The sequence below is a fragment of the Carcharhinus amblyrhynchos genome, chromosome 14 (assembly GCF_965287045.1).
Source record: "Carcharhinus amblyrhynchos chromosome 14, sCarAmb.v2.hapA, whole genome shotgun sequence".
In the NCBI taxonomy this organism is placed as follows: Eukaryota; Metazoa; Chordata; class Chondrichthyes; order Carcharhiniformes; family Carcharhinidae; genus Carcharhinus; species Carcharhinus amblyrhynchos.
Genome location: NC_137337.1, coordinates 62,895,113 through 62,918,011, shown reverse-complemented (window position 1 = coordinate 62,918,011; position 22,899 = coordinate 62,895,113). Strand labels below are relative to the sequence as shown.

Here is a 22,899-nt window from a genome sequence, read left to right as displayed (position 1 = left end):
GACAGTGCAGAGGTAGCTGAGCAGAGACTGATAGCCAAGTTCTGCACACATGAGGACGGCCTCAAGTGGGATCTTGGATTCATGTCACACTATTTGTAACCCCCATGTCTTGCCTGGGCTTCTAACATCTCACTTACTGTCCTGCCTGGAGACAATACACATCACTTTAACTTATGCTTAATGCAATCTCTGCTCACATTATCTGCACCATTTAAGACTTGATTAGCTGTAAAGACTCACATTCTAATCAGTATTCTGTAAACTGAGTGTCTGCCTTTGTGCCGTGTTTGTGATCAGAACTCCCCACTCACCTGATGAACGAGCAGCGCTCTGAAAGCTAGTGGTATTTGCTACTAAATAAACCTGTTGGACTTTAACCTGGTGTTGTAAGACTTGTTACTCTCTAGCTCTCCCAGCCTCAGCTGATGTCTTTTTATTGCTCCTTCTGTGGTTTAAATGGGGTTTGTTTATTTTTACTTTGCATAGTTAGGAAAAAGACTGATTGGCAGATCATGTATTTTGGACAGTTTTTTCCCTGTTCACAGTGAATTCAAGGTTTCATTTTCTGTTTTGGCTGGCTGCACTTCAGTATTAGAAGGGACAACAAGCTGAGAAGAAGTATTTCTCTCTCCCTGGTCTTGGAAATTATTTTTGTTAGCTGAAAGCAAGGCTTCTTGCCTTCATGGAGTAGACAATCTACTGTTGGTGGCTTGACCAGAGTGTTGTCTTGGTGTTCTGGGAAGCTGTTCTGACTTCAAAGTGTTCTGAGTATATTCAGAGGGCTGCTAGAAGTTAGAAAGCTGAGAAATCATGGTTTCAGTTCTCCAACCGAAGGACTCAGTTCCATAATCATGTGAGCATTCGTCTTTGCTGTGTTAAACCTGTGAAAAGGGTTCTTGTCTATGGGAGATTTTGTTTGATTGGAATAGTTTAGATATATTTGTTATATATACATTGTTAATGTATGTATAATACACATTATTGTGGTTGTTTTGGTTTATAATTGATAAAAAAATTGCTAATTTTCTTTCCCTACATGTTAACTTTATTCTTAAGCTTTGTTTGATAAAAGCTCCCAGTGGATCATTCGAATCACTTGAAGTTAAAAATACCATGCTTATCCTGGCCAAATTCAAAAGTGCAAAACTTATGATCCATGTGGCCTTCGTTAAAACACTTTGGAGTTTCTGACCTGAATTTATAACAACTTGTATATTGTTTTGCCAGGTGAGAAATGTATGAAGGCACCCAACTCTGGCTTTAACATTGATTCTTGTAGGAACCTATAATTCTTTTCAGCAGTTGTGATTTTTCAAGAGCGCAACTACAACTTTAAGGGATTACTTCTCTGTTTTTTGTTTGAATGATTTCCTGATGCGCTTCTTCCCAACATCATTCATTGTCTTGGCATAAGTAGCTTGCAGAGATGTTAAGCAGTTTTTAACAAATGTTATCACTTTATTTGATCTTTAACTGTAATGCTCCTTACAGCTGGAAATTCTTTTATGTCTCTGTTTTTCAGTGCATCAACCTTTATTCCTGATGCACTCACTTTGTGACCAAGAATCTTGATTGATGGCTGTGAAAACTTGCACTTACTGTTGAGTGTCTATCCTGCCTTTTCTTAGCATTGCCCTCATTCTCGCATCATGCTCAGCTTGAGTGGATCCATGTATTAACATATTATCTATGTGGCAAACAACTTCATGTAAGCCCTCAAGAAGATTTGTCGTGGTTCTTTGAAAGTTCTCTGGTGCTGATGTTATTCCAAAGGATAACTTGTTTAAAAAAAACTTTCCAAATGGTGTTATGAAAATTCTGAGAAGCTTGGACTCCTTGTCGTACTTGCTAGAATCCACTGTTGGCATCTATTTTAGAAAATATTGAGATCTTTCCAAACTTTGCTAAACTCTTGTCTGCCGATACCATTGGATGGACTTTTTCATGGCTTTATTGAGTTGTGGGCGATCAACACACATTCTTGTGATTCAGAATCGGTATCATCCGTAAGCACCCACTTGATGGCACTTGTGTGACAAAAATCACTCCTTGTAATACTATTGAGTTGATTTTGTTTTAACCTTTGGAAGTAAAGAGTGTGGAACCTTTTTGGGTGTACATAAGAATATTGGTTTAGTTTCTGGGCTTAGTGTTATATGATGCACTGTTTTTAGCTCTCCCAGTTAATAACTTCAAAAATTCTGCTTTGAATTGTCTTGATTGACTTTCGTTATTCTTTACCTTTTCTATCTGAGTATCGTACATGCCTTTCGACTTGAAAGTGAACAATCCTGATCTTGAATTGTGCATAGTATTTCAGTAATTACTTTCTCTGTTTTAAGTTAGCTATTAATTCTTCCAGAACCTTCAGCTTTGGTCCTCCTAGTCCATGTAGTTTTTTGTAGGCTGATTGAAGAATTCCCTTGTTAGGTGCAGCAGCTGAAAGAGCTGAAACTGGTGCTCCAACATTTAATTTAGCATGTGTCCTGTTCTCTTCAGGATCTCTGCGATCAAATAATCTCCACTTGACGTCTTGGGAATCTTCAACTTAATGAAATTGTGTTCTGCTTGTTTTCTTTCCAATGTGAAATACTGCCTGAAAGTGCCTTTTTTTTTCCACCTGTGGCATTGCATGTTTTTGGTGGCACCATTCTTATGTCAGTGTTTGTCCCTTCCACCACAACTAGTCTGGTTGCCTCCCCTCATGCTGTATGTGTCCTCCTCTCTTTTTCCTTTGTTGAATTCAACTGTATGTTATTTTGGGATTTAGACTATCTGTTCCTCTCCTCTGACTACTGACTGGTTCTGCCTCCAGATCTTAGCTTCCCTACTTTAATTAAATTGCCTTTGCTCACATCATATCTTCTCTGAAAATAATTATCTGAGAATGCATCATGCATTACTCCAAAAGCTATTCTATTAAGGATTAGCTCCTTTTTCAGATTAGCGTATTCTCAATCTTTGTGTGACATTACAGACTTACAGTTAACTTTATGGGGCTTGGCTGAACATTCTTCATTATACTACAAGATGAGGAATTGGTTGATGCAGTAGCACAAATTTCTGTGATTTTCAGTGAAGAAACAAGTAAGAGCCAGCTGTGGGCCTTAATTTGTGCTGCTTTTGGTAGTAACCCATTAATGTTTCATCAGAAAAAGTTCCAATCTTGTAGAAATTGGCATGGATTTGAATGTTCTAATGGCACTAATATTGCTCCATAGGTATCTCCTCTGCCTTGCCAGTGAGATCCACATCCTGTGAAAGAATAAAACAAATCTCCAGGAGACTTCAGTAAGTAAACAGGTGAGTGATGTAAGGGACTGTAATGTTCTTGCTGAATTGAACAGGCCTGCAACAAAAATGTTTGCCACTGAGACTTCATTTCTGGTTCCTTTTCTACCATTTCTTGTGTATGTTAAACTATGCAGTTTGTATTATTTGAAGGTTAGAGGGCTCTGAGGCTAACATTTTCCCTATTGAGTTGTAATTTTTTTATTTTTCTTCTACAGGTTTTCAATTGTTGGTTTAAACCATGGATGAAAATTATCCTGTGTTTCCAGAGGCTAAGTATGTACTTCTGTGATGAATAGCACCTCAAACTGTTTTAACTTTGCTATTATTTAGGTGTATAATGTACTAGTAGCGTTCTTAATAGTACATGAAACTCAACAGTAATCATTCTTTTGTTACTGTGACCAAATTTCTGTGGCATGGATACTGATGGAATATCTCACATGCTGTTTTCCTCTGCCTGGCTCTGATATGGCTGGGATTCATTTCATATTTGGCTCCCATTTGATGACAGTACCTGTTGGACCCACTGTATTTGCAATCAAATGCACTAAGCAAGAGCCAAACCCAAATATCTATTTTTGTTTGGAAAAATTGGGGCAATCTGTGAAACAATTTGAAGGATGGAAAATCTGCAGCTCTGTATTTTATTGAAATGGAGCCAGTGGAGTCAACCATTTGTTCTTGATATAAATTGATGTGGCATAAAGTATTTAGAACTGCCAGAATTACTACAGTAAACTATTCAGTTTCCAGCAGTTTTGTAACTTTTTGACTATATTTTTGCCAAGCAGAAATTACATTTTATGCAGCAGAATTTGAATCTGGTTCAGAGTGTATATATAAGAACATAAGAAATAGGAGCAGGAGTAGGCCATCTAGCCCTTCGAGCCCGCCCCGCCATTCAATAAGATCATGGCTGATCTGAAGTGGATCAGTTCCACTTTCCTGCTTTCTCCCCATAACCCTTAATTCCCCTGTCTATCAAAAACCTATCTACCCGTGACTTAAATATATTTAGCGAGGTAGCCTCCACCACTTCAATGGGCAGAGAATTCCAGAGATTCACCACCCTTTGAGTGAAGAAGTTGCTCCTCAACTCTGATCTAAACTGCCCCCCCCCCCCACCCCCCCCATCTTGAGGCTGTGTCCTCTAGTCCTACTATCCTTTCTAAGCGGGAAGACTCTCTCTACCTCTACCCTGTCCATCCCCTTCCTTATCTTATATGTCTCTATGAGATCCCCCCTCATCCTTCTAAACTCCAACGAGTACAGACCCAGTCTGTTTAGTCTCTCCTCATAGTCCAATCCCCTCATCTCCGGTATCAGCCTAGTGAACCTCCTCTGCACTCCCTCCAAGCCAACATATCCTTCCGCAAGTGTGGCGACCAAAACTGCACACAGTACTCCAGCTGCGGCCTCACCAGTACCCTGTACAGTTGCAGCAAGAACAGTGCATCCAATACTTGCCAGCTTAGTTAAACTGTATTATCCTGGTGTTCAATCCTGATGAGAAGGCATTGCCATCAGATATATCCCAATGCTTCAACAGTCTTGGAGATTATGCCTATTCATATTTTATATCCTCTTCAAATTATTCCACGCTTCTCAAAATCAATCTGATAGAATTGCATTATCAAATGTTGGCCCTTGCATATCATTAATTGTACATTCTCAAAACAGAATTCCAATTTTCAGCACTGTAAAATCAAAGTTTCGTCAAATGAATAGACTTCAAAGATTACCAGGAATAGAGAGGTGTTGAATTAGAAGTAAGTCTAATAATATTGCTTTCATTTTTTTCTCAGTGTTGAAAACGGGGAAGGGAAATGCAAGAGACGGCAGTCGGGTGTAAGTTTTGATTAACTGTTGGTTCTCTTTTGCATGACCAAAGGCTTACAAAGTGCATTTGAAAAGCTTTTAAAAATGTTGACATGAAATTTCAAATGTATTTTTTGTCTTGCTCACTTATTTGAATGGTGCATCTGTAGTTAATGGTCATCATCGAAATATAGAATCCCACCTGAAATAGATGCTGACTGACCTGCTATGCATTTCCAGATTTCTAATTTTATATTTATCTGTAATGCCTCTTTTATTACATCCTGATGCAGTGAACACAATTTGATCATGGTGAATGCAATTTGAAATCTCAATAGTTCTAATTTTGGACAATGGCATAAAAAGCAGTCCACAGGCAATTGACAATTTAGTAGTGGAATACCAAAATTGTGGCCAAAAAGAGTTCTGGCAACCCTGATTCAATCCATATTTGTGTTGTTTTCTCCTATTTGAATATCACAAACCCAAAGGTTTGAAAAGGTTTAAGAATGTTTCCTCATTGATGGATAAGCATGTTCTTTGTGACACATGCATTCAGGGTATTTGGTGGTGCTGAGCCCAAAATAAATTTGGACATTTGAAATCAAAGAATTGAGCACTCTAAATTAAGCTACAGTCAGTTCCAGCAAATAACACGACAAATCGCTCCTGGCCAAAGTTCGAATATACAGAACTCAGATTGCTGCGGCCTATCTAGATCTGTCCCCGATTACCCATCAAGTGATCATTGCTCCTATTTGATATTCACTGTCCACAGCCCAGATAGGGCCAGACTCCAAGGTGCCCGGGTAGGCTCAGGTGTCCTGTCAACAGGTCATCAATTAGACTATTCTCCTGAGACCCCATTGGCAGAAGGTCAAGGTGGAAAAAGTGCAAGGCCACAGGGAATAAAAATAGGCAGTCTGGACACCTTGGAAGCAAAGACCAGAGACGACCGAGGCCAGACCAAAGAAGAAAGGAAGCAAGCGGAGAAGAAATGGCCAGTGAGAATCACCTTCACAAAGACAAAACAAAGGGACTCACGGATCGGATCTACGCCTACCAAGCCATCTTTATGGGTAGTGTAGTTGAATCCTGGGTGTTTTCCTGTATACGTTGTGGGTAATTTACAGGTTAATAATATTGAATAAAGTTTGTTGCGTTTTATCTGTGTCCATACTCTATTCTCACAAATAAAGGCACCAGGGTAAAACTTTGATTAAGAAGCTTGTTGAAGTATCTGAATTGGACAGATACAACAGGCTACACTTTGATTTGATTATTTGTTTCAATTGTCTTCTAATGAATCCCCTTTATTTTCTCTCTCTCCCTTCTTCTCTTTTTGCCCCTGCTCTCCCTTGTCAACACAGTGCTAAACCTCCTTTGATTGACAAACATGAGGTCCGCTTCTTTCAATTTAAAGTGGGTGGACATACCGTAGAACCCCTGGGTGCCTCCTACAAATGTTTGTGGAACTCAGTTTGGGAACTCTGATATAGGATGTGCAATTACTGAAAGCCTCTCTACATCAAAGGATTATGAAGTAATACTGTATTGTTTTTAAAAACTTTATTGACCTTATGGAAAGTTACTCCTTGTGTATTATAACGTTTATACTTAAATAACCATTCTTTTCCACCCAAGATTTTGAAAGTTTCACGGAGCCCACTTCGAACTTTGAAAGAAGCTGAGGTCACCCAGAAGGTAACAAGGAATTATTAAAATAAGCAACATTGTAGAACTGTTCCGATTGCAAATAATATGAAGCTCTGTAGTTCGTTCATGTGTCTAATGAATTAACACTAAACAATGCATTGATTCTAGGCAACTCCTAGCTTTGTGCAAATAATAACATCATTGGTAAATTGGTAAAGGAGAGAAATCTGTCAGCTGATGTACTGATTAACTGATCAATTGATTGTAAGCAACAGTGGGTGTGGATTAAAGAAACCTGTCTATAGCAACTGTAACTGGCATTGAAATACAAATGTAAGCATGGTTTAATTTAGCTGGTGTGAGACGTAGGGTTTAAGTAACAGGTAGGAAGGTTGACTGGGTATATTTGCTGATGGAGTTTTTTTTGATTATTTTGTTTAGAAAATGAGAATGGTGAGCAACATTTGCAGTGCTCAAATATACCAACGTGTTAATATGTAGAAATGCCAAATACAGGGATGTTACAAACTCTACATTCTGATGAGTTTTCTTTTTGTTTTGGTTGGAGATGGAGCAGGTGGGAAAACTTCGCAGGAGCTCTCGAAGAGTCAGCTTTGCAGAGACCAAAGAAGTCAAGTAAGTGAAGGATGTGTAGCTTTTATGCATTAAAATGTTTTGTACAGTTAGATCAGTTACTGACCGAAGTATGAAGTGCAGATTTATGTATTGTGGATCTCACTTTATTTTTCTTTTCAGGGAGTTTGTGACTGATAAAATGATGATGATAATGCAAGATGTGGAGAATGGTAAATATATTTTCATGTCAGAATACAGATGTAACATATAGGTTCAAGTATGTGTGTTGGTTGATTTTTCTCTTTTTACAAAATAACAATTCTTAGAAAATCATTAGCATCAATGGTCTGCTACGCTTTGGGGAAGGAGGAACCTGTGCTGTTCGGATGTGCTGTATTGGATGCACTTGGATCAGTGTGCTAGCAAATCATTTCATTTGAGTGTAGAAAGGGTCTTAAACTAAATAGTTGGGGAGAAGGGTTTACATCAGAGATTTTGAAAGTTAATAGTACGAGTTAATTCGAGTAATGATAACCAGACTGACTGAAAGAGTGTACAAACACAAGTGGAGCAGCAATATATAGTCAGAGTAGGTAAAACTGGTTAAAAAGATAAAATTAAAAGCTTTTAATTAAATCCATGCAGCATTGGTAACACAATGGATGAATTACTAGGACAAATAGGAGTCCATGAGTCTGATAGCCATTATATAAACATGGTTGCGAAATGAGAACTGTATTTTAAGAGTATTGGATATTTCGGAAGGATTGAAAGAAAGGTAAAGGTGGTGGAATAGCTCTGAGTTCAGTTCATTAGTGACAAATAGTCTTGGCTTGAAAGGTCAGGTAGAATCAGTTTGTGGGAATGGCGACGGTAAAAGTGACTGGTGGGAAATTTATACATCCCCGAACTAGCTACATTCTAAGACAGTATAAACAAGAACTAATGAGGGCTGTGAGAAAGGTACTTAAATAATTGAATTTTTAAAAAGAAATCTTATAAATTAGACGAATCAAATTGCCAAAGAGAGCTTTGAGTAAGAGTTTATAGATACGTATTATGGTTGGTTTCTTAGAATAATATGTTATGGAACCAATTAAGAATGGGCTATTTTAATACTTTAATGTCAATGTGTAATTGGATTAATAGTGATTTCATTGTAAAGAATGCTCTAGGCAAGAGTGATCATAACATGACAGAAATTCAAATTCCATTTCAGTATGAGAAACTAGGGTCTCAAACTACTCTTAAGTTTAAGTTACAAAGATACGAAGACAAACTAGGGTCTCAAACTATTCTAAACATTCATCCTTTGGGAAATGAGACTGGGGAATTAATAATGGGAATCAAGAAAATTTTGTTTTCGTGCCTGTCTTCACAGTAGAAGGCACAAAAAGCATCCCAAGAGTCATAGAAAATCAAGAGGCAAAGGAGAGGGGAGGCAATGGCATTGTGGTATTATCGGTGGATATTAATCCAGAAACTCAGCTAATGTGAACCTAGGTTCATATCCTGCCACAGCAAATGATAGGACTTGAATTCAATAAAAAATATCTGGAATTAAAAGCCTACTGATGACCATGAAACCATTGTTGATTGTCAAAAAAAACCCCGTCCGGTTCGCTAATGTCCTTTAGGGAAGGAAATCTGCTGTCCTTAGCCAGTCTGGTCTACATGTGATTCCAGAGCCACAGCAATGTGGTTGACTCTCAACTGCCCTCTTAAAATGGCCTAGCAAGCCACTCAGTTCAAGGGCAACATAAGGATGGCAATAAATGCTGGCCAGCCAGCAATGCCCATAACCCCACAAATGAATTTTAAAAAAGGAATTTAAAACAATTGTGATCACTAGAGGAAAAAGTACTGGGGAAAGCACACAGGTCTAAAGATTAAAATGTCTCTTGGATCTGATGGCCTGCACCCTAGGATCTTTTTAAAACGGTTGCAGGGATATTGGATGCATTGGCTGAAAGGTCCCAATGGATTGGAAAATTGCAAATTTGACACTCTTATCCAAGAAAGGAGAAGACTGTTGGCCACCTAGCCTCACATCTGTAATTAAAGGAGGAATGTCGGAAAAGGACAGAGGTGTAGAGCAAATTCAAGAGCCTGGAGCTTAGCCAACTGAGGACAGGCTTCCAATGGTCAAGGAATTTTGATTGGGACTACACCACTTGAGGCCAGAATTAGAGGAGTGCAGATGTCTGAGGGTTATGGAGATGGGGGTGCGTCAAAGCCCTGGAGTGATTTGAAGATGAGGATAATTTTAAAATCAAGGTGTTGCTTGACTGGGAGCCAGTGGGGAAGTGAAGGCTCCATTCAGATATCCATTACCTTATTAAATGGTGGAGCAGGCTGGCCTTTTCCTCCTATTTCTTAAGTTCTTGTGCTCTTTTGTAATATTTGCTGTTTAATATTTAAAATTGAGGCAACTGGTAAAAAATTCATTGTCATTGGTCGTGTTGTAATTACTTTAATTTTTAGGGAAAGACTGCCAAAAGGAGAACCAGCAGAATGAATTGGAAAGGCAAGTGTCACTTTTGTTCAATTTTTAAAAACTTTTTTGGGTTGTGGGTGTTGCTGACGAAGTCAACACTGGCAGTTTTACAATATCCTACATTGCACTGGTGGCAGTTGGGTGTTAAGTTTCTTGAACTTTGTCGGAACTGCATTGATCCAAGCAAGTGAAGAGTGTTTCAGCCCACTCTTGACTTGTGCCTTTGGGAAGTCGGCATCAATTCAAGGCACCATGTGGGCCCCTCAACAGTTTCTTAGTGGTCACAACTTGTATGTGCATGGTGAAAATATTATGCACTGAACAGATTATGCAAAATTATAAAAATGTTTGGAGAGAGCACAGATTTAAGGTAATTGGCAAAAGAACCAAAAGTGAAGGGAAATTTTCATTTATTGAATACACTTCCTGAAAACATGCTGAAAGCAAATTCAGTAATAAATGTCAACGTGGAATTGGGTGAATAGCTAAAACATTTGCAGGGTTAAGGAGAAAAGAATAGGTCTGATTGGAGAATTTTCAAATAATATGGATTCATTTGACTGAATGGGCCCTGATGCTGCATCATTCTGTGATTGTAAACTGTTATTACTAGGTTATAGTTTAACTGGTGGCTGGTTATTCTGTCTCAGAATATTCATGTGTACAAACTGGATGCAGCTAAATTTAAGGATGTCTGCTTCAAAATAGCCAAATACTTTGTGCACATCATAAGTTAATGAAATTCTGTGTTATGCTTGGCTTTGTGGGAGAATGGATGTACCTTTGGTCTCATATTAACCATTAAAACATCTGCATGTTGCCACAATCAGATATGTGTAGCACTATCCAAGGAATTAACCTAGCAGCTTCCTGCAAAACCACAAATCTCTTTCTATCTGTTCTGAGAATTGTGGATTGTGACTGAAGCAGGAATTGATTTTGGCAGACTGCTGCTTCAGGACGCCCCAAGGTTTCCTTTTTCTTGAATTCCAGAGTCCAATAGCCTCTTTCGTCCATCCTAATAGATTAACTACATTGAAAGATGTAGGCAATGCATATTTCTTCAAACACAACTCAGTTCTGCGTTTTCTTGTTGCTTGATGCTGAGCAATTTGACAATTTAAAATATAGAATGTTGAAGACATTCTTTATCAAGTGCAACAATTAGAGCTAAAATTAAACTTGATTGCATAAAAATAATGCTCAAGGTATGTGAAGTAATACAAAAGGAGCATGTTTTTATTTCACAGGGACATGATGTCACTAAATACAAATTTCAGCATTGCTGGTGAGTGAGAACTTCTGCTTTTACTCATTCCTTTGTGCTGTATACTTTTTAATAAATTCCTGGTTAATTTCACATTACATTCATTATAACAAAGTACCTGGGATGAGAAGCCATTCTGATGTTGTTAACCTTTTACAATAAACTAATCCAAAATCGTATTATGAAGCAGTCACTGACTGGCAAGAGATGATTTCATTGGGAGGAAGTAACTCGATCACTCTGGTAATTGAAGGATAAGTAATTAATCAGTAGTAAATTGGAAGTCACTATTATTTCGATGTTTCTCCATTAGCTTTTCTTATGAGAGAATTCAAGTTGTTTAATAACTGGAAAAAAATGGCACAAGCCTTGGACTCCCACTGTATCAGAAACATACGCTGTCCTTGATTGTTGAGGCTGTCTTAGTGAATGGAACTCATGTAAAAACATCAGGATAGGACACATAGTTTGAAGAAATTGTCCTACATTTAAGGCATAATTAGCTAAAATCGGTGATATTAACTATTTGCCATTTTCAGCAATTTGCCTAAGGTGGGTGTACCACATCATTTGAGTATAAGATGAAGGGTTGCAGGAACTATCTTTGTGTACATAAAATGTGGTTTAACTAAATTTTTGTGGATAGGTGAGGGTTCTCGTGTTCTTCTATCAGTGCAAAAGTTATTTTTAATAAACTTCAGGGGAAGGAGTAATGAGTGCAGTTAGTACTGGGACTGATTCAGCAATTAATTCCCTTCCAACTGAAATCCCAGGACGTTGTGGTGCTTTATGGAGGTGGAGCTGGTAGAGTTTCATTTGAGAAAGGTACTTTACTTATATTCTGCCTCTTAGTTGATTGGTTTCTAAAATTGGCTTGTAATCAATCATCTTTGATACTATTTACTGATTTGTTGTCTGAGCCTTGCCTGATGGCTATATCTGTCGAATTTAAACATTTATAAAAGGACAATTTCGAACAGTCTAAAGTTTCAAAATACCCCTTTTTAGAACTTGCGACAGAGCCCTTACAATATTTTTATCCTCACTTCAAATCATTCTGATATTCTTCCTTCAAGTGTTTACCTTGTCCATGCAATAATAGCTCTGTGCAATTTTAAACCTTCACTGATGTATTGCTGAAAGGCTCCTGCATTTGTTATATACAGATTCTGCATCATAGTTTTACTGGTGAGTATCTGCCCAAACCAATGCTGCCCTTGTATGGCTGGGCTATAATTGAGACTTATTCAAAAGCATGCCCTTCATGTTTTCACTTGCGAGATTTTGCGGGTTTGTACCCCCTGCGCAATGTGGAATTGTTGCTTGTGAGAAAATGGTAGTGAAACACCACCTATACAACAGAGTGGCTTGCTCAATGATTTCAGAGGATAAAAGTCAACCACATTACTGGGAACCTGCAATTGCATAAAGGTCAGACCAGGTAACGATGGCAGATTGCCTTTCCCAAAGAGATTAATGGGCATTTACAACAATCCAGTAGTTTTGTGGTACTTTTTTTTTAATTCTATATTTTAATTGAAACTCCACAAAAGCCATGGTGGGATTTGAACAAATTTTTTCATGTAATTAGTCTAGGCCTCTATTATTAATTCAGTAACATAACTGCTGTATATAACCTCAGTCATTTGGAGAGCAAATATTTTGGTGTTCTAGCCAACATTTACCATTCAAACAACACATTTTTATTTAAAGAAGTGCAAATTATCTTGTCATTTATTTCATTTCTTGGCTATATGAATACAAGCTTATGTTCCTCTCTCTTATAGCTGACTTTTAATTTTTCTAATATCTTTGACACAGTCATTCCAACCTGAATTGTATGCTTACTCAAGGTCTACAAAATATCCCTACCGTTCTTTTTAAATCACTGCCACAACACATCTGAATTGCATCGTGGCATGAATATTTGATCAGTATACCCAAGTTGACTCTGAATATACATGGAGTTTTCTTTATCCTTCTATTGGGAATGGCCTTCACTCAAGCGAACATCATCTCTTTGGCACACTAAGCAGATTAATGCCTCTGAAATTCTTTGATCTTGTTATATGTTCTGCCATCTTCTCCACCCCTATTGAAAATTTTGCAACCCCATAGAGTTAACTTGTTCTGCTATGAGGTCAGGCCTGGATCTGAGTTCTCCATGACCAGCGATTTTGAGACTTAAGTGGAGGGAGTACAGATAGGACTAGGACTTATTTGTGTCTGTGTTCTTCTATCAGGATGGATATATCTAGTTCATCAGACTAACCCTAAGAGATGATACTAATTTGTATTCTTTCTGCTCAAAGGAATGGATGCACTGCTTCATGCACCTCTCCGAACCCCTTTGCAACAATTTGAGGTAATTCAGCGTAAGTCTCTTGATGTGAGTGCATCCAGTTCTTACAAATAATTGGGGTTTTGTTAAATTATGAATAGTAAGACTTTCTCTCCATTCATGTCAGTTGGAAGAATTCTGATATGTTTTATATCAGTGATTGTATTTCCAAATGGATTCAACGGAAGCATGTTTCTGCTATGCTGAAGTTGCATACATCAGTTTTCTGGAAAGTAATTTTTTTTACAGCGAATTATGTGTTCCATTTACATTTTAGTATTTTTAAATATATGAAAAGCAATTAAAGCAAAATATCTAATCTTCATGGTAAATCTTAAAGTATTTTTTTTTTAAACAGCCTTGTGATCACATTGAGACTGTCAATAAGCATCAAATCTTCCCCAATTCTGGCATTCAAGCACAAAGAGAAAATCCAGTCGAATCTTCAGAAACAAAAGTTGAATCTAAGCTTCCTAAAAAAATTGACTTCAAATCTTTCTTGATTGGATTTGATTCTACAGAACCAATATATACCAATGAGTACGTTCACACTGGGGAAGAGGGTGCTAATAAGTCCTTCAACTATATAAGACAAAATGAGATTCATAAACAGCAAAAGACAATTGATTTTAAAATGTTCTTGAATAGCATAAAACAGAGTGATAAAGATGAAAATAAGATAGTGTCAATGTCCTCCATCTTTGAAGAACAGGTATTGAAACAGGCAGTTTTTGATGTTCCTTCAGCTTATAAAGCAGTTGAAGACGGTGAGATAACAAATGACGTACTATTGCAAATTAATTCTAACAAAAATCAGGATCCAAACAGGACTGTACTATTTCAGGATCAGGACGATGAAATGGAGTTCACCAAAAGCCACACTATTTCTATTAACCATTTTGCGTTGGGAGATACTAGCACTTCTCATTCATTAACAGTGCCTAAAAATGTGGAGAGACTATGTACTGAAAGGTCAACTCATTCTTCCTTTCTTCAAGATAAGACTATTGTATTTTCTGGAGAAGATTATATGGATATGACCAGAAGTCACACTGTACCAATTGATGTTGGGGAGGTAGAGCACCTAACAAATCAAAATCAACTAACAGCTGTTGCTATTCAAAAAACTGATAGACCAGAATTGCCCTCAACCCCTAATGATCACATACTATTCTCAGATAATGGGTATTGCACTAAGATTAACCGAAGTGAAGCTTTGGATGCAAGTAAATTGACCTCCAGGTCTGATTCTATTCTGTCATCTTTGCCCAGTGATAAGACTATCATATTTTCAGAAGCAAATGATATGGACATAACAAAAAGTCATGCACTCACAATTGACAGTGGAAACCTTGGACAAGTTGCAAACAAAACATTGGCTTCGACGAAACTGACCTCGAGACAGAGTATTGTTGGATCTATTCAGTCATCTTTACCCACTGAAAATACCATTGTGTTTTCCAATACAAATGATATGGATATAACTAAAAGCCATACTGTTGTCATTGATAATGTAAGCCTAGGGCAAGTTAGAAATGAAACAACGGCTTTTACTAGAATGCCTTATAAACTGGGTGTACCTGGATCAATGCAATCTTTTCACAGTGATAACACGATGGTGTTTTCAGAAGCAAATGATATGGACATAACAAAGAGTCATTCAGCCACAATTAACAGTGGAAACCTTGGACAAGTTACAAATGAAACATTCAGTTTGATGAAATTGATCCCTATTGGGAGTACTGATGAATCTACTTCATTATCCTTTCCCACTGATAAGACAATGGTGTTTTCAGAAGCAAATGATATGGACATAACCAAAAGTCTCACAGTTCCAATTGACAGTGGAAACCTTGATTCAGTCGTAACTAGGACAGTGGGTTCAAGAACATCCTTTCCCAGTGATAAGACCACAGTCTTCTCAGAAGCAGATGATATGGACATCACCAAAAGTCATACAGTTGCAATTGACAGTGAAAATCTTAGGTCAGTTGCAAACCATACTGTGGATTTAGATAAAAAAAACCCCATTGTGAATATTGTTGGGTCTGTTCCATCATCCTTTACCAGTGATAAGACCCTGGTGTTTTCAGAAGCAAATGATATGGACATAACCAAAAGTCATACAGTTGCAATTGACAGTGAAAACCTTGGGTCAGTCGTAACTAGGACAGTGGATCCAAGAACATCCTTTCCCAGTGATAAGACCACAGTCTTCTCAGAAGCAGATGATATGGACATCACCAAAAGCCACACAGTTGCAATTGACAGTGAAAACCTTGAGTCAGTTGTAACTTGGACAGTGGGTTCAAGAACATCCTTTCCTAGTGATAAGACCACAGTCTTTTCAGAAGCAAATGATATGGACATAACTAGAAGCCATACTGTTGCCATTGAGAGTGGAAATCTTGGACAAATTACAAATAAAATGAAAGATTCAATGAAACAGACCTCCATTGAGATTACTGCCAGGTCGGTTCCATTATCTTTTCCTGGTGATAAGACCACAGTGCTTACAGAAGCAAGTGATAGAGGCATAACCGAAAGTTTCACAGTTACAAATCCAAGTAGAAGTGTTGCACAGTTTACAAATGAGGCATTGGATTTTACTAGGATGACCTCCAAATTTAATGCACCTAGATCAATGTTGCCATCCTTTTCCAGTGATAAGACGGTGATGTTTTCAGAAGCAAATGATATGGACATAACAAAGAGTCATACAGTCACAATTAACAGTGGAAACCTTGGACAAGTTACAAATGAAACGTTCAGTTTGAAGAAACTGACTTCTATTGGGTGTACTGATGGATCTACTTCATTATCCTTTCCCACTAATAAGACAATGGTGTTTTCAGAAGCAAATGATATGGACATAACTAAAAGTCACACAGTTCCAATTGAGAGTGGAAACCTTGGATCAGTTGTAACTTGGACAGTGGGTTCAAGAACATCCTTTCCTAGTGATAAGACCACAGTCTTTTCAGAACCAGATGATATGGACATCACCAAAAGCCATACAGTCTCAATTGAGAGCGAAAACCTTAGGTCAGTTGCAAATCATACTGTGGATTTAGATAAAAAATCCTCCATTTTGAATACTGCTAGATCTATTCCATCATCCTTTCCCAGTGATAAGACACAGGTGTTTTCAGAAGCAAATGATATGGACATAACTAGAAGCTATACTGTTGCCATTGAGAGTGGAAATCTTGGACAAATTACAAATGACATGAAAGGTTCCATGAAACAGACCTCCATTGAGAGTACTGCCGGTTTGGTTCTATCATCTTTTCCTGGTGATAAGACCAGAGCGCTTCCAGAAGCAAATGATCGAGGCATAACCAAAAGTTACACGGTTACAATTCCCAGTAAAAGTGCGGCACAGTTTACAAATGAGGCATTGGATTTTACTAGGATGACCTCCAAATTGAATGTACCTAGATCAATACTGCCATCATTTTCCAGTGATAAAACTGTGGTGTTTTCAGAAGCAAATGATATGGACATAACTAAAAGCCATACAGTTGCTATTGAAAGTGAAAATATTAGGCCAGATGCAAATTGTACCATAGATTTGAATAGGATGACTTCCAGACAGAACATTGCTGGATCAACGTTGTCATATTTTCCTGATGATAAAACCCTGGTGTTTTCAGAAGCCAATGATATGGACATAACTAAAAGCCATACAGTTCCAATTGACAGTGAAAGTCTTGGAAAAGTTACAAATGAAGCTTTTGGTTTAACTGGAATGATCCCCAGATTGACAGACGTTAGCTTTTCTCGATTATCCTTTCCCAGAGATAAGACCATGGTGTTTTCAGAAGCAAATGATATGGACATAACTAAAAGCCATACTGTTGCTATTAAGAGTGGAAATATTATGCCAGATGCAAATCCTACAATGGATTCAAATAAAGTGACCTCCAGACGGAGTATTGCTAGATCAATGCTGTCATCTTTTCCCGGTGAGGATGCCCTGGTGTTTGCAGAAGCAAATGATATGGACATAATTAAAAGTCATACCATTGCCATTAAGAGCAACAGCCTTGGGTTAGCTACAAATGAGTCATTAGGGTCAGATAAAATGGCTTCCAAATTCAGTGCTCCTGGGTCTGTTTTGTCATCCCTCCCCAAAGGTAAGATCCAGGCTTCTGAGCAAGTTACACCAGTTACAAAAATTGATACAGTGCCCATTTGCAATAAGCATGATGTATCCAGTATTCATAAAATTTCCCAGTTGGTGCCTGAAAAGGGAAAAAATTGTTACGGTAACCGTTCAAGTAATGTTGAATTTGCCAATATTCAAAATACAGTTGAAAATACAATTTGTAATGCCAATTGTGCTGTCCGTACATTTGGTCCTGATTCTGATCCTTCTACCCAATGCATGGAGAGCACCACCCTTAACATGGATGGTGGGACAAAGCAAGAAGGCGAATCTGTTAGTTCAACATGTATAACTGAGGTTCATGAAAAAATGAATGGGAAAGGAATCAAAAAATATGTACTACACACAGAGGACTCTTTGGATTCAAATCTTAAAGCTCAGGCAAAGAGATCTCTGGTTGTTCAAGGTATTGAAGCAGGTTCTGAAGAATTTGTTCGACATGAAGTTAGTCATCCTCAATCCGAAGATACAGTGAACAATGCAATCAGCAAATCTAAGAGTACAACAAACAAAGAGCTGCAATATAATCAATCCAGAAAGTCAAGTCTTGCTAGTATGCCATCACTCCCGAAACTGAACTCTATGACCAATGTATTAGAAAGACTTCCTGTAGGTGATGAAGGTCCTGCAAATGGCCAAACAAAGGATGCAAAGACACGGCTCTCAAAACAAAATTCACTTGTTAGGGACATATTTAAATACAAAATCTCTCTAGGCACCTTTCCTCCTAAACTGCCTAGTAAAGAAAATTTATACAAAGCTAAGAATTCAAATCACCAGGATGTAAAAACATCAGGAGAACGTCTCTGCTCTAGTTCACTTCAGAATGTCATGCATAAATCAAACAAACTTGAGGAAAATTCAAATCTATTTGAATCTAATGTTGACCCTAAAAAAAGCTTAGATATTGAGATTGAAAGCCAAATGGCTGATCACGATCAAATAGAAAATAAAATGTTTGATCAAATGGAGTCATCTCACTGCTTGAAGTCCAACAACGTGCCCTGCCTCACCATCCCTGAACAGCGTGGAAAAGAATCTTCACCCGAATCACATGAAAATGTTACAGGTTGTCAAGATCAAGTTCTTGGGGATTCGAAAATGATTAAATCAGTGGAACAGAGGCTTTACCAAAAACGGGCATGGAGTGAAGAGGAGGAAAATGAAAATGTGTGCAGTAAAAGGAAAATGAGGAATTTGGGATCTGAAGACACTAAATCTTCAAGACAAAAGGTAAGTGAAATAAAGTATATATGTTAAGTATCCTAGGTGATTGTGAATGTGTTCATAAAGTAGCTTAAAACTGATTGTTTTGTTTGTACAGTATATATTTAGAGTTGGCTTTGTCAGTTGATTAAATTAGGTGAAAGGGCAAAAGTGTTTAAACTTGACTGGAAGTCGATTGACCTCTTACCCTTCTGAAGCTGCTGAACTGAAAATTAATGTTTTGGTATAAATGATTATAGCAATGATCAATTTGATCTAGGGAGTTATCATTTCGTCCACCTTGTCTTTAAGCAAATTTGAGGTGGGACACGGAATCCATCTAATTATAATAAATTGAATAATTAAATGTGATTTTGATTCTAAGAAATCCAGACCACTCCCATCGCTTGTGGTGGCAAAATTTTGCCTTCTGGACAAGGGGTTATTGTATGTTTTTCCCTAAATTAGTGTATTTTAGTCTAAAACATTCAACACTGAGGACTCAATTTATCAAGTTGGCATTTGGATTATATTTGTAAAAAAGCTATCTGGAACAGTTCATAACTGAATACCATGGATGTCTGGACCTCTGTGAAAACAGGAGGTATAAGAACTAAGAGCAGGAGTAGGCAATTCAGCCCTTCGAGCCTGCTCCAGCATTTAATACAATGATGGCTGATCTCACCTTGGCCTCAACTTCACTTTCTTGCCCGTTCTCCATAACTCTTCAATCCATTGCTAATTAAAAATCTGCCTATCTCCTCAATGTTACTTGATGCCCCGGCATGCACCATGCTCGGGGGTAGTGAATTCCACAGGTTCACGACTCTTTGAGGAAGGTAGTTTCTCCTGTCATCAGTCAGAACATTGAATACAGGAGTTGGGACGTCTTGTTGAAGTTGTACAAGTCATTGGTAAGGCCACACTTGGAATACTGTGTGCAATTCTGTTCACCCTATTATAGAAAGGATATTATTAAAGTAGAAAGAGTGCAGAAAAGATTTACCAGGATGCTACCGGGACTTGATGGATTGAGTTATAAGGAGAGGCTGAATAGACTGGGACTTTTTTCTCTGGAATGTAGGATGCTGAGGGATGACCTTATAAGGGTCTATAAAATAATGAGGGGCATAGACAAGGTGATAGTTAATATGTTTTCCCAAAAGTAGGGGAGTTTAAAACTAAAGGTGAGGGGGGGAGAGATACAAAAGTGTCCAGAGGGGCAATTTTTTTCACACAGAGGGCAGTGAATGTCAGGAACAAGCTGCCTGAGGTGGTAGTAGAGGCGGGTACAATTTTATCGGTTAAAAAGCATTTAGCTAGTTACATGGGTATGGTGAGTATAGAGGGATATGGGCCAAATGCAGGCAATTGGGATTAGCTTAGGGGTTTCAAAAAAAAATAAGGGCGATGTGGACAAGTTGGGCCAAAGGGCCTGTTTCCATGCTGTAAACCTCTATGACTCATCTCCTGTTTTATCAGAAAACTATGACCTCTTGTTCTTTGCCCCACAAGTATTTGCTTCACGTTGCTTTGTCAATACCTTTTATCATCTTATATATCTCAATTAGATCTCCCCTCGTTCTTCTTAACTCTGAGCAATGTAGGCCAATATTCTCTAATCTCCCTTCATAAGACAAACCCCTCATCTCTGGAATCAATCTAGTGAACTTCCTCTGAACTGCCCCTAATGCCACCACATCCTTACTCAAATAAAGGGACCAAAACTGTACACACTACTCCAGGTGTGGTCTCACCAATGCCTTGTACAGTTACAGCAACACTTCTTTTTATACTCTATTCCTTTAGCTATAAATATCAAAATTCCATTTACTTCCCTTATTACCAGCTGTACCTGCATACCAGTGTTCTGCGACTCGTGCATGAGGGCACCCGAATCCCTCTGCACCGAAGCACCCTGATGTGCCTCTCCATTTAAATAATAAATTGCCTTTCCATTTTTGTGACCAAAATGGATAATCTCACCCTTATCCACATAAACTCCAGTCACATTTTGGCCACTCATCTAACATATCTACAATCATTTCTGATTTCCTCATTGCAACTTGCTATCCCACTTACTTTGGCGTGATCTGCAAATTTGGAATGCGATTCCAAAAGTTCCTTTTATGATGCTGTCTGCAACTTGAATAATAGTTCATCCTATCTCCTGTCATCTTACCTATCCCTCAATAAAGTAGCATGAGATGTTGGCCAGAATTTTACCGGCATGCCAGCCCCGATTCCGGGAGCGGGCTTAGCTTGGAGAATGGCATTCTCATATGTCCTCGGGCGGGATCGTGTGAAACTTGGGCAAACATGCCGGTAAAATTCCACCCATAGTGTTGTGGTACTTATTAGAGTCATCCTTATTTGAATGAATCTTTAAACAGCTAACTTTGACTTGTCTTGGATTGTTTATTTTCCCATGCACGTAACTTTGTTTTGTGAACTCACTCTCATAAGAAATAGGAGCAGGAGTAGGCCATCTGGCCCTTCGAGCCTGCCCCGCCATTCAATAAGATCATGGCTGATCTGTCGTGGCTCAGTTCCACTTTCCCGCCCTCTCCCCATAACCCTTAATCCCCTCTCTTATCAAAAACCCATCAACCCGCTTCTTAAAAATATTTAGCGAGGCAGCCTCCACCACTTCAACGGGCAGAGAATTCCAGAGATTCACCACCCTTTGAGTGAAGAAGTTCCTCCTCAACTCCGTTCTGAACCGCCCCCCCCTTTATCTTGAGGCTGTTCCCCCTAGTCCTACTGTCTTTTTTGAGCGGGAAGAGTCTTTCCACCTCTATCCTATCCATCCCATTCATCATCTTATACGTCTCAATGAGATCTCCCCTCATTCTTCTAAACTCTAACGAGTACAAGCCTAGTTTATTCAGCCTCTCCTCATAGCTCAACCCCCTCAACTCCGGTATCAGCCTAGTAAACCTCCTCTGCACTCCCTCCAGGGCCAAAATATCCTTGCGCAGGTGCGGCGCCCAAAACTGCACACAGTACTCCAGCTGCGGCCTCACCAATGCCCTATACAGCTGCAGCAAGACCTCCCTACTTTTATATTCAATCCCCCTCGCTATGAAGGCCAGCATCCCATTCGCCTTCCTGACCACCTGCTGCACTTGCAGGCTGGGTTTTTGCGACTCATGCACAAGGACCCCGAGGTCCCTCTGCACCGTCGCCTGCTGCAGTTTTTCGCCACGTAAGTAATAGTCCTTCCTACCATTCTTCCTACCAAAGTGGACCACCTCACACTTGCCAACATTAAATTCCATTTGCCATTTCCTGGCCCATTCGCCCAGCCTATCTAGATCCTTCTGCAGACTCTCCACACCCTCCGCACAATTTGCCTTTCCCCCAATCTTGGTGTCATCAGCAAATTTCGACACCCTACACTCGGTTCCCTCCTCCAGATCATCTATATAAATGGTAAATAGCTGAGGCCCCAGCACCGACCCCTGGGGCACCCCACTAGTCACCAACCGCCAATCCGAATAGCACCCATTGACCCCCACTCTCTGCCTCCTATTTGACAACCAATCCTCTATCCACGCTAACACCCTACCCCCAACTCCATGTCCTCTGACCTTCTGCAGTAACCTCTTGTGAGGTACCTTATCAAACGCCTTCTGAAAATCCAGAAAGACCACATCCACCGGCTCTCCTCTATCCACCGCCCTAGACACATCCTCATAGAACTCCAGTAAATTTGTCAGACACGACTTCCCTTTAATGAAACCGTGTTGCGTCTGCCCTATCAAGCAATTCCCTTCAAGATGCCTCGCAATTTCCTCCTTAATGACGGATTCTAACATTTTACCTACCACAGACGTTAAACTAACCGGCCTGTAATTCCCCGCCTTTTGCCTGGCACCCTTCTTAAACAACGGCGTAACATTAGCTGTTTTCCAATCCTCCGGCACTTCCCCGGAATCCAGCGACGTCTGGAAAATAACCACCAAGGCATCCACTATCACCTCCGCCATTTCTTTCAGAACCCTCGGATGCATTCCATCCGGTCCTGGGGACTTGTCCACAATCAGCCCCTCCAGTCTGTCGCGCACCAC

General features: G+C 39.1%; 1 protein-coding gene across 2 annotated transcripts in view; it reads left to right on the top strand.

The window, feature by feature from the left end:
• Positions 1 to 22,899, top strand: part of knl1 (kinetochore scaffold 1) — an 86,527-nt gene that overhangs the window by 11,209 nt on the left and 52,419 nt on the right. The window contains exons 2-10 of one of the 2 annotated variants that reach the window (XM_080203000.1): positions 3,510 to 3,567; positions 5,100 to 5,142; positions 6,757 to 6,816; positions 7,337 to 7,404; positions 7,525 to 7,574; positions 9,829 to 9,871; positions 11,092 to 11,129; positions 13,421 to 13,473; positions 13,808 to 18,853. In XM_080203000.1, coding sequence (XP_080059126.1) covers positions 3,533 to 3,567; positions 5,100 to 5,142; positions 6,757 to 6,816; positions 7,337 to 7,404; positions 7,525 to 7,574; positions 9,829 to 9,871; positions 11,092 to 11,129; positions 13,421 to 13,473; positions 13,808 to 18,853 — 5,436 coding nt within the window. In that variant the 5' untranslated portion in view covers positions 3,510 to 3,532. Of the gene's footprint in view, positions 1 to 3,509; positions 3,568 to 5,099; positions 5,143 to 6,756; positions 6,817 to 7,336; positions 7,405 to 7,524; positions 7,575 to 9,828; positions 9,872 to 11,088; positions 11,130 to 13,420; positions 13,474 to 13,807; positions 18,854 to 22,899 lie in introns of those variants that run through there. The other variant, XM_080202999.1, reaches the window with a different exon arrangement.